Source organism: Moschus berezovskii, chromosome 21 (genome assembly GCF_049115385.1).
Source record: "Moschus berezovskii isolate FMDL1 chromosome 21, NW_MosBer_1.0, whole genome shotgun sequence".
In the NCBI taxonomy this organism is placed as follows: domain Eukaryota; kingdom Metazoa; phylum Chordata; class Mammalia; order Artiodactyla; family Moschidae; genus Moschus; species Moschus berezovskii.
The window spans coordinates 41961897-41979531 of NC_142480.1; the positions used below are offsets into that span (position 1 = coordinate 41961897).

Consider the following 17635-nt stretch of genomic DNA (forward strand, 5'->3'; position numbering starts at 1 on the left):
GCGGATTTTCCACATTGGTGGATCAGCATATCAGCGTTTCTTCTGGTTTAAAGGCACAGGCATGTCAATGACTGTGTCAACTCCCCCATCCTTCCCCCAGCATCTTCCAAAAACCCTAAGAGGGCAAGATCTCTACCGGACCAGGCGCTGTCCTCCCAGGACACTGGAGAAGCTGCCCCACAAATGCCCATCCTCTCCTGGGTATGCCTACTGTATGGCCGCTAGTGATGTGTAAAGAAATGTTCTGGAAGCTGAGTGCATGCTCAGGGGCTGGCCCAAACCAAGACAGCCGGTCACAGGGGATTCTTAATTACTCCTGTGCATGGTGACTACACTGGCAAGTCCCTGGGGTGGGGACTCTCTGCCGGGGATCCTGCTTCCTCACGGGGACCTTCCCGTTGTTGTTGGCCTGGCAGCTGCAGGCGGACCAGTGAAGGGGCCCTTGGCAATGACCCTGAGCATCTTCCTGGCTGAGAGAAAGAACAATCCTTCATGAAGGTCATCGCTGACCTTGGCTGGCCGCTGATGTCTGCTGTGCCTATGCCCAACCCCTCTGGGTTCTCTGAACCCAAAGAGAAGGCTGGGGTCCACACTGACCATCCTACTCCAGCTGCCCGGGGCGGGGGGCATCTCCTCGGGGGAAGTACATCCCACTGCAGGTCTTCAAGGCCAGGCCTACTCTGCTGTGCCCGGGGGGCACCCAGCACGAAGGCGGCTGGAGCAGAGGGGTATGTGTGAGGTCCTGCCTTTCCTGCAGCTGAAGGAACCCAAGGAGGGGTCACTGGGCAGACAGCAGGCATCACGGGGTGGGAGGGACAATGTCTCACTGCAGCAGAAGGGAGCCCCAGGCAGGGTCCTTGGCCATGTCACCAGAATGTGGCATCCAGGCGGGCACAGGGGACTGACTCTCCTGATGCCCAAACAGAGCCAGTGCCCAGTCAGCCCCTTGGACATTGAGCATGGGACACTTCCTGAAGTGGGAGGATGGTTAGAACACATCCAGCATTTACTAACCGACCAGACTGCTGAACAAAGAACTGAAGGTCGACCCGAGATTTTTAAAAGCCTGCCCACGCTCCAGAAACTTTCTCCATAGAGAAAGGGTCCCCTGGGCAGACAGCACTTCTCTTTATCCCGATTCAGTAAATTAAACTTAATGAGTCTTTAAATATCAGGGCGATTTAATTAACTCTGTACAGGGGGCCTAGGCACTAAACGCATCACACGGTAACATCAGAGCCACACTTTACAATGTCTACACAAACCAGCCACATCACACATGGCAGTGACCATGCTCTAGCTCACAGAGACTCGAAAAAGGGCAACAATTAAACGCTTCTGTGAGTGGGTGGTTTTTCATTCAAAAGTCTAAAGCTCTGACCTACCAAGAGAACAGAAAATGGGTTTGCCACATCATTTCTGCTCCGAGGGCCCCCCGCCCCCTCCCAGTGCCCAGGACAAGCCATAGACACACACGCAAACACCACATCCTACACACCGCTTTCTTCTTGATTTTGGCAGCCTTTTGCATCCTCTGAGCAGCATGAAAGAGAAAGAAAAACAGGTGGGCACAAAGTGAAGGGAAGCTGGGTTGCTCTGTCCCCTCCTGACCAGCACAGGGGGCTCACATCTGGAGCCCCTTTCCCTCAGTTGAAGAGCATGACCAGGATGGGGAGGGTGAGCTGCAGGGGCACAGACGTCCACAGACCCCCGAGTGCCCAGAGGGGAACGTCCTCAGAGCACCCCTCCTCTCTCCGGACCGCGTTATCTTTGTTGATGAGGTCCTTCCCTCCTGCCCCTGAGCCTGGCCACACCCACACTTCAAACCCAGGTGATCCAGTCGACGGCCACCCAGAGCTGCAGGTACATCAGAGCTTTTCTTGAGGACATAAATTTAAATAAAACATACGATTTTGTTTGTTTGTTCCCCTTTCTGCAAGGACTTTGGCACTATAGATACACAGACTATCAAAAAGGAACTAGAGGCTCCACACACACGTGACTGGAACACTTCAGAACAATCACATTTTACAAATCACACGTTCAGGGGGCCCAGTGGCAGGTCCTCGTTAAGGAGCCTCTGCACCCCCAGCCCCCATCTCCCTCAGCCTCGCCAGGCACCTCAGACGCTCCCGCTGTTGCACCCACGGCTGGCGGGCGGGTCACAGCTGGATAGAGGGCCATGTCGCCCACCCCCTCCAGTGCTCCCTGTAGGGAACCCAGCTGTCCTGGGCCTCCCATACCTTGACCCGGCTGACAGCCTCCTGTGCCTGCATCATTCTGATGTTTTTGGACGGGTTCCGCTCCGAAAGCAGCTGCGTGGAGCCCAGGTAGTTGGCTGCAAAGATGATTCCATCGATGAGGTCTTCTGGCTCACAGGGCCCTGGAACTGAGGGGGGGACAGCTGTCAACTTCTGAGAGGACACAGGGACAAGGCAGCAGGGCCAGGGGCCTTTGGGGGGGCAGGAGTCCTGACCCCATCATAGGGAACTGAGGGGGGACAGTTGTCAGCTTCTAAGAGCACACAGGGGCAAGGCAGCAGGGCCAGGGGCCTTCAGGGGGTGGGTGGGGGTCCTGCCCCCATCACCCCACAGCTCACAGAGCAAGTAACTACACCCCAGCCAGGAAACCCTGCATGCCCCAGGAGGACAACGCTGGGCCAGGCAGCTGTACCTCAGACACTCAGGCCTCCAAGGGGATAACGGCGTGCTACAACCCCAGGGCGCCCTTTCCCAAACATCTCCTGATCAGCCCCAGAGCCCTGGGACTCCAGACGGCCCACCAGGTTTCAGTGATGGGAATGCCCACCAGGCTCCAGTTGTGTGCCCTGGGGCTCCCACAAGCCTGCAGCCCCTCACAAGCCGGTCTGGCTCCTCCTTCTCCACGCACCCCAGTCCAGGCTGGGTGACGTGGTCTCTGTTTCACTGGCTGCCTCAAGACCAAAGCTATCAACAGCAAGATCTGGAATATTCCATCTCTGAGCTGTTTAATGTGGGAACCGGTGGACTCACCTGGCTCTTAAGAATTTGAACGTGTTGTCTACTGTGACAGAAGAACTGAATTTTAAAATCTATATGCAATCTGAATTAACTGACATGTCAACAGCCACAGGAAGCTGTGGCTTGCATCTGGGACAGGCCACTCCTGGAGGGGTTCCAGCTTCTGCCGGTGTCTCCACCCCAGATACCCAGGGGCTGTGGACTGAGTGCGGGGGGCACTGAGCAGGTTGTCATCCGAGACGAAGGTGCCACATCGCTGACCCGACCTCAGGCCAACATTGGATTCAGGGCAGGTCTCCACACTTACTCTCTGCAACGTTTGCTCTCTTTAAACTTAGGAGAAGAGCCTGCATGTGTATCTGGGATGCCTGGAGGAAACCTGTAAGTTTCATTCTCACTCCAACAAACCAGCTCCATGGGCTTGAGATCAAAGCTCCAAAACTGGTCCCACTGAGTGCCCACTGGCCTGAGGACCCATATCTAGGCTCACCCAGCTGACACACACACTGGGAAACCACGGATGAAAAAGGGACGACTGTCTCTTCACACCAGAGCAGCAGCTCCTGCAATAAGGCTGATTCTACGATGCACTTCAGAACAGGTGAGGGTTCTGAAGTCTAAGAGGAACCTAATGTTAAGAGGGGGTTTTCTGGGTGGTGCTAGAGGTAAAGAGCCTCCCTGCCAATGCAGGAGGTGCCAGAGATGTGGGCTCGATCCCTGGGTCGGGAAGATCCCCTAGAGGAGGGCATGGCAACCCATTCCAATATTCTTGCCTGGAGCCTCCCATGGACAGAACCTGGCAGGCTATAGTCCATGGGTCGCAAAGAGTTGGACATGACTGGAGCAACTTAGCATGCACACATGCAATGTTATTAGGTCCTGACTCAGGAATGCCCCAGGTCAGTTTCCATCCTGATGGCATAGAACTGGGGGCCCTGGCATCATGACACACCAGGGACCCCCTTTCTCCCACTGACCCTGACATCTTCCCCTCAACAGCCCCCAGAGGATGCACCTAGGGGCCCCCATGGCTTCCTCCAGAAAGCTCTGATTGCCTGTGTGGAAGCCTCAACCAGACCCTCTGAGAGCGGCTCCACAACCAGGGGTCAAATCAGGCTGCTTGTTCCATCTCAGGTGCCTTGGGCTCTACTCTGAAGTTGAATAACCTCCCAGATGGGCAGGCTGGGGGTTCCAGGGGAGGGGTGATGGGAGGGGGAGGGGTGGTGGAAGGGTGTGATGGCAGAGGGATGGGGAGATGGGGGAGGGGTGGTGGGAGGGGAAGACACTGGGAGAGTGTCCATCCATCAGGCACCATGGTCCTTGCTCTGCAGATGAACAACCTTCTCCCAGTTGGGCAGGGCTGGGGGCTGCAGGGGAGGTGTAAGGGGAGGGGGAGGCACTGGCATGTGGGGAGGACTCTTCCCTGTCCATCCATCAGCCACTGGGTCCACACACAGGCACATCAGGCCTGTCATGACCCAGGCAGAAGCAGAAGTCACTTCCAACAGAGGGAACAGGGCATCCAGCTCGGCCATTAATAGCAGCCTCCGCCCTGACCCTCAGTGCTCCTGACTGGGGCACTTCCGTTTTTACCACCTCATGCCTCCTGTGCCCCAGTAAGCATGGTCCCCAGGGTCCATCTTATGGGTGAGTGAAGTGAAAGTCACTCAGTTGTATCCCACTCTTTATGACCCTATGGACTATACAGTCCATGGAATTCTCTAGGCTAGAATACTGGAGTGGATAGACATTCCCTTCTCCAGGGGATCTTCCTGACCCAGGAATCGAACCGGGGTCTCCTGCATTGCAGGCAGATTCTTTACCAACTGAGCTATCAGGGAAGCTGGCGACCCCTCCCAAGTCACTCACACTCCCTGCAGTGACCATTGAAAAGTGAAAGTGAAAGTTGCTCAGTTGTGTCCAGCTCTTTGTGACCCCATGGACTATACAATCCATGGAATTCTCCAAGCCAAAATACTGGAGTGTGTAGCCTTTCCCTTCTCTGGGGGATCTTCCTAACCCAGGGATCGAACCCAGGTCTCTCACATTGCAGGCAGATTCTTTACCAACTGAGCTATCAGGGAAGCCCTTGCTGACCAGTAGATGGCATCACTCTGTTCTCAGGGAAAGTCCAGGTGGTCCCAGGAGCCCTGGGGTCATGCTTGGCCAACACCCTGAGACAGTGCTCAGGGTCTGGTCCTCAGCAAGTGTGGGGTGGGTGGGGGAATCACATGATACTCCATGCCCCCCCATCCCTGGAGACGGAGATAGACCTGAAGTCTCTGTCTTTAATGCTCCACTTGCCAGTTCCCCAGGGTGGTCAGCTCCCAGACCTTTTCTGTCTCACCCCACATCCCAGAGTAGCCTTATTAAACACTGGCCCCACCTGGGTGCCCACCAGATCTGGGGCCCATCAGGGGGCACAGACTTCTGATGTGAAGGCACCCCACTCCAGGCTGCAGGGTCCACCACCCACACCCATGGTCACCTGCTCCCCAGGAAAAGGCCAGTGAAGGACTGGGGGCTTTGTTACAAGGCCAGCAGACAGTCCCCCTCCATGAGGGGGGGTCATGTCACTCCTGCTCTTTCTTTGCTCTTTCTTCAAATAGGAAACACTACACACAACAGTGCCTCCCACACCTGCCCACTATTCAGACACCCACCCAGCCCCACACGCATTAGGAAGCATTAAGGAGTGACCAGTAGGAGGGGCGGTATTTCAGCTTCACAGACACAGCTCTCAACTCCAATCACCAAACGCAGGAGCAAGGATTAACCAGCTTCATTCCAAGGCTGAAGCAGCTGGCCCTGCGTGTTTGAGTATAAACTGTCCTTATTTTGTTCAACTCCTGAACGAATATGCAGCTGAGCCCACTAGAGGGAGACAGAACAACACAGGACCAGACAAAATCTGTGTCCCCAGAAGGAATTTCTCCTACTAACTCCCTTTGCATGACGCACACGTACACGGGTGTATCAGAATGCTGCTGCTCAGCCTGGATATGAGAACAGGTGCCCGTGTGCTCCCTGCTGGAGGGAGCCTTCGTGTGAAACACCCGCTGGGGAGCCAGAGGCCCCAGTGGCTTCTCTGAACAGGGAAGGGGTGGGAGGTGCCCAGAGCCATGTCTTGGAGCCCCTGGCCATGCTACCTTGGAGGGATTATCCTAAAGCGAGGGGGTGGACAAGGCTTCCAGGGGCATGGCCCCAAGATGTCTCATTCAGCTGTGCCTGCTGCCCCCGGAGGTCGTGGAGCGGGTGGCTGGGGAGGCCAGAGCACAGCCTCAGATGGGAAAGGGGGTGTGAGCACAAAAAGCCACCAAGTGCAGCCCCCAGCCCAACACACTAGATCCCCTGCTCCATCAAGCCCCCATCAAACCTGTGAAGCAGACTTCAGTGTTCTAGTTTTACAAAGGAGGACAGTCTACGTGGAGTCAATATTTTCCCAAGATCACTGTCACTGATCCGGGCACAAAGCATTTCTAAGTCCCTGTCCACAAGGCCCTGTGCTGTGACAGAAGACACGGAACCCACAGGCTGACAGCCACACAGTCACAAGGTCGGTGCCTCAGGATGGCCCAGAGGGTCTGAGGCAGCTTTCCTCTGAGTTGAGCTCTAGAGCGGGGGCGGGAATCAACAAGCCACAGAGGGAGAGGAGAGAGCTCCTCAGGTTGAGGCTAGAGCAGGTGCAAAGGCCCTGAGGTGGCAAAGAGATGTGCAAGTTGCTGGAGCAGGGGGTGGGCCAGTGGTTAGGACAAGTGGAGATTGTAGAGCAAGTACCAGCCAGACGTGAGACCTCTGGGGCCACACTCAGGACTGTCACTACAGGGTATCAGTCAGGGAAACTTTGCAGAGTAACTAAGGCAGCAGATAGGCAAACAGCAGAGGGGAAGGAGGGAGGAGAGCTGGGAGGTTACTGCAGGAGTTCTAGCAAGTAAGTGATGACAATGATGGTGATGATTATAGTGGTGATGGTGGTCCTGGTAGAATGAAGATGATGATGGTGGTGGTGGTGGTGATGATGGTGGTGTAGAATAGGACAAACGGACAGCAACAGACTGATTCACCCAGGAGGTTCAATCAGCAAGACCTGGAAGGGGCCTGGAGGAGGAAGGCTGGGAAGCTGGCTATAGACAAGGCTGGATGGATGGAGCTGCTATTACTCCACTGAGGAGAGAGCCCTGGGAGAGGGGAGCGGGGCTTCTGAGGAAATTTAGTGGCAGGAGCCCAGAGGCCCCGAAAAGAAACTCAGAAGTCCTGGAGAAGTGCATGTAAAGTGCTGGGGAAGTGCCAAGTTAAGCTGCAGGCATGCTCTGTCCAGAAGTCCTTCTCTATCTAAAGTAACACACACTTGATCACCAGGACACACCCACAAGACTGCTCGTTGCTGTGCCAACCATAAATCCCAAACTGAATAACCATCAATCCATCAATCCAGGGGTGCTGATTAATACCCCATCATACAGCCACATCACTGACATCCTGTGTTGCCACCTGAATAAGAGCTACAATTGCTGTCTCTGCCAAGAAATGAAATCTACCAAGAAGTGAGGGAGGAAGTGCAGATCCAGGTGGCCAGTGCAACATCTAATTTAAGGAAAAGGTCTTAAACTGGCAATCAACAACACGTCAATAAAATATTTTTTAAACTTCTATATATAGACTTACATGGGCTTCCCCGGTGATGCTAGTAGTACAGAACCCACCTGCCGACACAGGAGACATAAGAGATGTGGTTTCAGTCCCTGGGTTGAGAAGATCCTCTGGAGGAGGGCATGGCAACCCACTCCAGTATTCTTGCCTGGAGAATCCCATGGACAGAAGAATCTGGCAGGCTATAGTTCATGGGGTCGCAAAGAGTCAGACATGTTTGAAGCGACTTAGCACATAGACTTACATACACCCAGGAAATTTCTGGCAGGATTCATAAGAAATTTGACAGTGGCCTCCAGCACAGAGAGGGATTAGGGGTCTGGGACATACAGATAGAAATGGCAAAGGCACACAAGGATTTCCAGGGTAGAAACAATTTTGCATTCTTATGACACTTGGCATGGACCAAGCACTATTCAGAAAAAGCTTGACAAACCTCTACTAGTAAATAAATGTCCCAGTTTTAAAACATGTCCAAACCCCATTCACACTGACCAAACGGAGTCCCGGAGACAAGATGTAACATGGTTTTGTCTGTTTCTAACAAGGACAAGTCTTTTCGGTCTTCCTAAGCCCTGTCTAGGATGCTCTGCTCCCTCCTGACTTCCATCCTTCAGCCAACAGCACTCTGGACCAATGGGGCCCCCGTGTCCACCCAGGCCTGCTCTGGGCTCAGGAGCACTGCCCTGTCACAGGCTAATGGGGAGGAGGTGAGCGCTGCCTTCGGCTGAAGAGTCTTATCTGGAAAGGTTCACCCCAATTACTTATTTTAAGAGCAAATCAAGGCTCAGATCTGAAGTGCCCACTGTATGAAAACACCCAAATGGCTTTATCACCACCATGAGGACCCCTTCAGTTTCCCAGGATTTTTAGTTCTTTACTTAAAAAGAAAACCAGGATACCAAAGGTTTAAGTTATTTATTTCTGACAATCAATTAACCTTGCTCACATAAACATTCATAAAAATAAATTACCAGCTTATTGAAAGAATTAATAAAATTGACACCATTGATTGTAACCCTCTAGCAAGAGCAGGAATAGGCCTCCAGGCAAAGAGAAAGATCCTATTTTTAAGAGGTTCTTCATGTGGTTGGTCAGAGGGTATCCTAAAGGTGTTGCAAGGGGTCCCCTGATGCCCTTCAGACAAGAGCCAAGCAGGTATATTCCAAACATCAAAACTGACACAGAACAGATCAGCTGGGGGTTTTCATTGAATATTAAAATGCAATTGTAACCTCTTCAAAAGAGATAGGAGAGGAGAAGGAAATTAAGAGTCTTAAAAAAAAACAGCAGCATGAATTTGGATGCAATTATATCCACCCTAATCAGAGTGTTAGATCACAATTAGCTGCTTATAAAGACACATTTCAATCTATTAATTTAATCATCAGTGTCATGTGTGAGGCCATTACTGAGGGTGTAATTAAATGGGATTTTCTATGTGTGTGAGTGCTAAGTTGCTCAGTCATGTCCAACTCTTTGCGACGCTATGGACCCTAGCCCGCCAGGCTCTTCTGTCCGGGAGATGTTCTAGGCAAAAACACTGGAGCAGGTTGCCATGCCCTCCACCAGAGGATCTTCCCAACCCAGGGATCAAACCCATGTCTCTTACATCTCCTGCATTGACAGGTGGCTTCTCTACCACTAGCGCCACCTGGGAAGCCTGAGCTGTTCTACTGTTTCCGAACCAATTGGACCTCCCACAGATGATGTGGGCCCTCGCACCTTGCCTTGTTACAGAACTGCTCCCCTGGAAGGGGTCCTTTATGCACAATCTTTGTAGGAGAAATCCAGAAGTCAAAGTCCCATTCACATGGACATAAAAATGCAACCACCCCCTCAGAGAGAAAATTCAGTCACTTACCAGCCACAAAACTGGGAAATGATGCCACCTTCTTTGTCTGTTAGGAAATATGAAAACACACACACACAACAGTTGTAAGCAGTTGGCCCATAAAATCTAAGCTGACACCATAATGTGACAAGTTTGATCCCATGAGTGACCAGTCTCCCCAAGAAATTAGCTCCTTATAGCAAAGCAGTGTCTTTCAAGCTCTATGATGTTTGAGTGGGGTGCCTGTTAACAATTCTCATGGGAAAACCTGGGGTACAAAAGGCCATCAGCTGAGACCTAGGGACCCCCAGACTAGCACATCACTGCTAAAAGGAAAACACCTAGTGGTTCTCCAACTGGTGGGCATGAGAATTCCCAGACACTTCTGTTTATCTTTTGGCCACATCACACAGCATGTGGGATCTTAGTTCCCTGATCAGGGATCAAACTTGTGCCTTCTGCAGTGGAAGATCAGAGTCTTTACCACTGAAGGGAAGTCCCCACAGGCACATCTTTAAAAGCAAGATGAACGAGGGACTTCCCTGGAGATCCAGGTTAGGACTCCCCACTGGCATCAGTGACTCAATGGACTTGAGTTTGAGCAAACTCTAGGATAGTAAAAGACAGGGAAGCCTGGTTGGTGTGCTGCAGCCCAGAGGGTTGCAAAGAGTTGGACATGCCTTAGTGACTGAACAATAACAACTTCCATTGCAGGGGGCGCACGTTGATTCTTGGTTGCGGAATCCAACCAAGAATGGCTTGGGTGGAGCAGCCATAAATAAATACATACTTAAAAAAATTCTTTTAATAAAAGCAAGATGAAGGAGATCAGATCCCACTGCATGAGTGACCATAGTTATTTCATCCAAGTTACAAAACCTCATCCAAACCGTGCTTTCCAGATAAGGGAAACAACTTGCTTGAGGCCTCATTCTAACAACCTCCCCAACAGGGCAGTGGGAGTTTACACAGGATTGTTTTTAAAATCCACATAGTTGGTTTAGAACAGTGCTTGTGGCGATTTCTGTAGACATTTCTGGTTCTCACAACCTGAGGAAGAGGGTTACTACCAGCACCAAGTTGGGAGAGGCCAGGGATGCATCTAAAGATCCTGTGGTGCCAGGGACATCCCCCCACAACAAAGAAGGATCTGGCCCCAGATACCCATCCCTTGAGTAATCCTGCTTTAGAACGTGATGGTCAGTGGGGTGGACTGAGCCTCCATCAAATTGGGGAGCACCAATGAGCCCCATGCACCAGAAGCAACACAGGAGCGCATGGTGGTGGGGGCCTGAGTCAATAGAAAAGGGACTTCCCTTCCTCCCCCGGGGCCGCCTCCTCCAGCAGGGCCACCTGGCTTTGCTTGTCAGGACCCCCTTCTCCTAGGCACTGGGTGGGATGAGAGCCCTGTTCCACCCACATGGGATGGTGAGCCCATGGGGACAGGGCAGGCAGCTCCCATGTCAAGGTCCCCAGTCAGAACTCTCACCTCCGGGATGTTGTTATTGTCAACCGGTCCATTGAGATCAGAGCGCTGTTGTTTTCTTGGCTGCTCCAAACCATTGCAAACCTGGAAACCGGGAAGTTAAAGATACAGATTAGGTCTTCACATGTTAGAAAAAATTTTAAAATGGCTTTTAAAATACTTGAATAAAATAAATAATTTTTAAAAAAGAAACCAAAATTCAAAACTGGAGATATGATACAATTTTGTAAAATGTATGTGTACATAGGTATGTGTGGGTGCACACAGATACAATTTAACTTTTGTCAATAACATGTAGACTGTCATACATCTCAAAAGTTATGTGAATCATAGTTTCTAATTTTACTGTTTATTATTCTTTTCAATTGTGGCAAAGCGCATATGACAGAAAATTTGTGACTGTTCAGTTCAGTTCAGTTCAGTCACTCAGTCGTGTCCGACTCTCCGCGACCCCATGAATCACAGCATGCCAGGCCTCCCTGTCCATCACCAACTCCCGGAGTTCACTCAAACTCATGTCCACAGAGTCGGTGATGCCATCCAGCCATCTCATTCTCCGTCGTCCCCTTCTCCTCCCGCCCCCAACCTTTCCCAGCATCAGAGTCTTTTCCAGTGAGTCAACTCGTCGCATGAGGTGGCCAAAGTATTGCAGTTTCAGCTTTAGCATCAGTCCCTCCAATGAACATCCAGGATTGATCTCCTTTAGAATGGACTGGTTGGATCTCCTTGTGGTATAAGGGACTCTCAAGAGTCTTCTCCAACACCACAGTTCAAAAGCATCGATTCTTCGGCGATCAGCTTTCTTCACAGTCCAACTCTCACATCCATACATGACCACGGGAAAAACCATTGCCTTGACTAGACGGACCTTGGTTGGCAAAGTAATGTCTCTGCTTTTTAATATACTATCAAGGTTGGTCATAACTTTCCTTCCAAGGAGCAAGCGTCTTTTAATTTCATGGCTGCAATCAGCATCTGCAGTGATTTTGGAGCCCAAAAAAATAAAGTCTGACACTGTTTCCACTGTTTTTCCATCTATTTCCCATGAAGTGATGGGACCAGATGCCATGATCTTCGTTTTCTGAATGTTGAGCTTCAAGCCAACCTTTTCACTCTCCTCTTTCACTTTCATCAAGAGGCTTTTGAGTTCCTCTTCACTTTCTGCCATAAGGGTGGTGTCATCTGCATATCTGAGGTTATTGATATTTCTCCCAGCAATCTTGATTCCAGCTTGTGCTTCTTCCAGCCCAGCGTTCCTCATGATGTACTCTGCATATAACCATCTCTAAGTGTCCCAGTTCAGGAGCAACTAAGTACTTCCACCTAAGTGGGCAGCATCACCATCCATCTCTAGAACTCTCCTCATCTGAAAAAACTGAAACTCTGTCCCCATCAAACACTAACTTCCTATTCCTGCCTCCCCCAGCCCCTGGCACCCACCAGTTATCTCCATGAATGTACTCAAAGGAACTCATATAAGTGGACTCATACAAGATTTGTATTTTTCATGACTGGTTTGCTTCACTGAGCATCATGTCCTCAAGGTTCATTCCTGATGAAGCAGGTGTCAGAATGCCCTTCCTTTTAAAAGCTGAATAATATTCCACCTTTTATAAAGACCACAGTTTGTTCATCCATTCATATGTCCATAGACACCTGGTTAGATTCCATCTTTTGACTTATTGTGAATAATGATGCTACAAACATGGGTATACAGCTACCTCTTAGAGTTCCTGCCTTCAGTTCTTTATGTATATGTGTGTATATATACACACACACACACACACACACCCCCAGAGGGGCTTCCCAGGTGGTGCTAGTGGTAAAGACTCTGCCTGTCAATGCAGGAGACGTAGGAGATGCAGAGACACAGGTTCAATCCCTGGGTTGAGAAGACACCCCTGGAGAAGGAAGTGGCAACTCACTCCAGTATTCTTGCCTGGAGAATCCCATGGACAGAGGAGCCTGGCGGGCTACCGTCCATGAGGCTGCAAAGAGTCGGACACGACTGAGCCTGGGCATTAGATGTGACAGATTAGGTACCAGCAGTAGGGACTATAGGATCATACAGCAAATCTAATCTAATCTTTGGAGGAACTACCATATTGTTTTCCACGGCAGCTAAGCGATTTTATATTCCCAGCAAGTGTCCAAAGGTTAAAATTATGTTTCTGAAAAAACCTTAATTCTTAGTTCAATGCAAATTCTAAAACCCAAATTCTTTAGTTAGAGCAAAATAATCTACTGCTGAAGGGCAAAAAATGCCCCAAAGACATGTCATAAGTCTTCTCTTACAGAAGACACCCATCCAAAATTCCACTTAGTTCAATGAACAAAATTTAAAGTTGAGGTATATTTTCTCTACTTAACACCCTGTGTTTACATGTGTGCTAAGTCACTTCAGTAGTGTCCAACTCTTTGTGACCCCATGGACTGTAGCCCACCAGGCTTCTCTGTCCATGGGATTCTCCAGGCAAGAACATTGGAGTGGGCTGCCGTTTCCTACTCCAGGAGATCTTCCCGTCCCAGGGACCGAACCTGCATCTCCTGCATTGGCAGGTGGGTTCTTTACCACTAGCACTACCTTTGGAAGCCCTTAGTGCCCTGTACCATCCAGAAAATCTCCCCAGATCCAAGAACTGAAACGGCTGTCCAAACCCCGAAGCATGCTCTTGTGAGCCAGCGTCACAAGTCAAGTTCCAGAACTTTCCTGAAATAAATTAACAAGCATCACTTCCCTGGTGGCTTGGCAGTAAAGAATCTGCCTACCAGTGCAGGGGACATGAATTCAATTCCTGGTCCAGAAAGGTCCCACATGCCATGGAGTAACTAAGGCCCGTGCACCACAACGACTGAGCCTGTGCTCCAGGGCCCGTGCTCCACAAGAGAAGTCACTACAATGAGAAGCCCACACACTGCAGTTAGAGAGGAGCCTCTGCTCGCAAAAGCCTGCACGCAGCAACAAAGACCCAGCGCAGCCAAAAATAAGTATCAAGCAGTAGCAATATCATGACAAGACAGTAATAAGTTTATTTACAAATAAATTTATACTATGAACATACACATACACTATACTTACATTTATTTCTGAATAACTATCTTCTTTTTTTTTTTTTTTAAAGGAAGACGGCTGTTTAGGAAAGTGGGTTCTCGCCAGACACCTAGCCTGCCTGCATCTTCATCTTGGACTTATAGCCTCAGTCTCCAGATCTGAGAGAAATAAATGCATGTTGTTTCTAAGCCCCCTGGTTTATGATACTCTGATTTAGCAGCCTGACGGGACTAAAAGATAACACTTCTTCCATGAATGTTACAGTTTGGTCTAGAACCTAATTTTTCTGGCAGGAAGAGGACCATCATGTGGGGTAATAGACTCTCATCAAGGTGCCAGATACATGGTGGGGAAATACCTCCAGGACTGCTCCCCGCCTTGTGTCGGGTGCCTCTGAGAAATGGAAGAGGTCTCCATTCTGGGGGACGCAGTTTGGGCTTGGCCAGGGAACCCAGGCTGCCTGGACATCAGTGCCTCACACCATCCCACCTCCACCCCAACACCTAAGCATGGGGCCACAGCATGTGGTGACCACAGGCGACACGAGGTCTCAGGTCCACGTCTAAGGGCAATTTCTCCCCAAAGCTTCCGCAGCCTGGACCCTTCCCTCTGGAGTAACATTTCCTTTAACTCCCTTGGACCTCTCATCACCATGGCAACCGCATCTCATGGAAAATAGCCAGAGTTGTTTCCAGAGAGGCAGGGGGTGATTTCTGCTGCTTCTCCTTGGGAAAACCCATCTGGTGCTCCTATCATCATCTCATGGCAGGGGTGGAGGGCTTGGCAGCAGGTGACACAGCATCCGAAATGAGCATGGTCAGAGGCCCACGTGGATGTGGGGTCCTGGAATCTTTGAGGAAGATGCTATTCAATTCTTTGTGCCTTTCCCATGGCAGAGAGTCAGGTGCACCTCAAAATAAAATGCCAACCAGGGTTATCTCTGACTTTCACAGCCAACATGGACAGCTGGGCCATATCCCTCATTAAGTAACTCCAGTGGGCATTCTTTGTGCCACCCTCTGGAACCCCTACCAGTCATCGCTGATGAGGAGAGGCAGGTAAACTGAAACATGCTAATGTAGCAGGAACCCCCAAACATGTCCATGGAGACCTGAGAGCAGAACACTATCTGGTGGCACAGGCTGGGCACAAAAATGCCAGGACCAGGACCAGCTTTTCAGGGCAGAGACAACTTGCTTGTAAGAAGAATACACTCATTTGAATAAATGAATAAATACACCCAGGCTTCCTGGGTGGCTCAGGGGTAAAGAATCCACCTGTCAGTGCAGGAGACATAAGAGATGAGAGTTCTATCGCTAGGTGGGGAAGATCCCCTGGAGAAGGAAATGGAAACCCAATCCAGTATTCTTGCCTGGACAACCCCATGGACAGAGGAGCCTGGTGGTCTACAGTCCATGGGGTTGCAAAGAGTCGGACATGACTGAGCACACATGCATGCAAACAAAAAACATCCTGGCTCCAGTTGGTGAAACTAAAGCTAGAGCTTTTTAAACGTGTTAATTCTGATTGTGCCTGCTGGATTAAACTGAAAATCTGGTGAAATAACCCACGTGACGTCGGATGGAATAATGGCAAACAAGCACACACCCACTCATTCTCATGTCATCTGGAACAAAAGCCAAATGTCTCCAAACGTGGTCCTGGATGACACGGTATGGGAGACATGGAGGGGAGATCAGTCAGGGACAGAGAGCACTGACACAAGGCCAAGGAAGCCACTGCTTCCCACTGGACTGTCCCATCTCCCCCCAGACAGGACTCAGTGCCAGAGAAACCCCAGTGCTGCGCTCAGCGAAGGGAGAGCCTTCTCCAGGAATCCTTTCTTCTTTTCAAAGGCATCGGTCAACTGACTCATCAGTCATTCCATCCAAGACATGCCCTCCTCCGTCCTGCTCAGGAGAGTGGGGGAGGTGCAGCTAGGACAGCAACACTGCAGATGCTCCTGTGGGGCCAAGCTGGGGGCATAACCCACAGGGCTGCTGATGGTCTGATCACTGACGGTCTCATCAGTGCCCTCATTTTCTCTCAGAGGCCCTTCAATCCATCCCCTGACAAATGGTGGCTCAGAAAAATAACAATCTGGTTCTGTTCCTCCCATTCCTCTCAGCATTCGGGCCACTCCATGATCTTCACCTGGAGGAGGAGAAGCACTTGGATAAAGTCTTCACTCTTATCTCACTTATCCCTCCGCGGACGATCACATCTTCTCAAAGCCACCATTGCTACCTCTTAGTTGCTTTAGTCGTGCCCAACTCTGCACCACCCCAAGAACTACAGTCCGCCAGGCTCCTCTGTCCATGGGATTCTCCAGGCAAGAATACTGGAGTAGGTTGCCATGCCCTCCTCCAGAGGATCTTCCTGACCCAGGGATCGAACCCAGGTCTCCCGCAGTGCAGACGGATTCTTTACCATCTGAGCCACCAAGGAAGCCAAATCTCTGGCTTAAGAGAATCATGACGAGATCCACTGGGGAAGCCACTGGGGGCCTGGCCTTACTCTTTGCCACTTGTCTAATAAAACTTCCTCCACCACCAACACTGGGCCCCTCTGGCACTTCTCCACTCCATCGTTCACTCTCCTTTCACAGGTGCCCCCAGGAAGGGGTGGAGGGTACCCTGGGGACAAGACTTTCTGAGCAGAACCATGTTTTCCTAAACTAGCCTCTGTGTCTCCATCCTCACTACTATTTCAAAAATACACTTTGTGAGGCTGCCATAGTGATTTCTCTGATTGATCTGGGCAAAGTAGATTGAAACAGTCTGTAAAGGATTCACCATTCTAGATGCCATCAAGAACATTCATGATTCACAGGAAGAGGTCAGAACATCAACAATGACAGGAATTTAGAAGTTGATTCTGACCCTCATGGGTGACTTTGAAGGATTCAGACCTGAGTGGAGGAAGTAACTACAGATGTGGTGGCAACAGTAAGAGAACTAGAATTAGAAGTGGAGCCTGAAGATGTTACTGAACTACCGCAATCTCATGATACAATTTAAATGCATGAGGAATTTGCTTCTTATGGATGAACAAAGTGGTTTCTTGGGAAGGAATCTAATCCTGGTGAAGACACTGTGAAGATTGTTGAAATGACAACAAAGGATTTAGAATATTACATAAACTCAGTTGATGAAGCAGTGGCAGAGTTCCAAAATTGGATTGGATTGACTCCAATTTTGAAAGAAATTCTGCTGTGGGTAAAAATGCTCTCAAACTGCATTGCACGATACAGAGAAGTTGTGAAAGGAAGAGTCCATCAATTGAGGTAAATTTCACTGTCATCTTATTTTAAGAAATTGCCATGGCCACCCCAGCCTTCAGCACCCACCAGGCCGACCAGTCACCACCAGCCATCCACACCGAGGCCAGGCCTTCCGCCTGCAAAAAGGATGACAACCTCAGAAGGCTCAGATGATGCTTAGTATTTTTTTAGCAATAAAGTACTCCTTTATAAAATAATTTTTAAATTTTACTTATTTATTAATTTTGGCTATGCTGGGGTTTCATGGCTATGCGGGTCTGTCTCTAGTTGAAGCAACGGGGGCTACTCTCTAGTTGAGGTACTCGGGCTTCTCACTGCAGTAGCTTCCCCT

At 50.2% G+C, this 17635-nt stretch overlaps 1 protein-coding gene across 1 annotated transcript in view; it reads right to left on the reverse strand.

The window, feature by feature from the left end:
• Nucleotides 1-17635, reverse strand: part of APBA2 (amyloid beta precursor protein binding family A member 2) — a 104695-nt gene that overhangs the window by 16736 nt on the left and 70324 nt on the right. Inside the window, exons 4-7 of the mRNA XM_088829788.1 lie at nucleotides 10973-11053; nucleotides 9514-9550; nucleotides 2244-2389; nucleotides 1499-1534 (exon numbers count right to left, since the gene is read on the reverse strand). Of these exons, the coding sequence (XP_088685914.1) occupies nucleotides 1499-1534; nucleotides 2244-2389; nucleotides 9514-9550; nucleotides 10973-11053 (300 nt within the window). The remainder of the gene's footprint in view (nucleotides 1-1498; nucleotides 1535-2243; nucleotides 2390-9513; nucleotides 9551-10972; nucleotides 11054-17635) is intronic.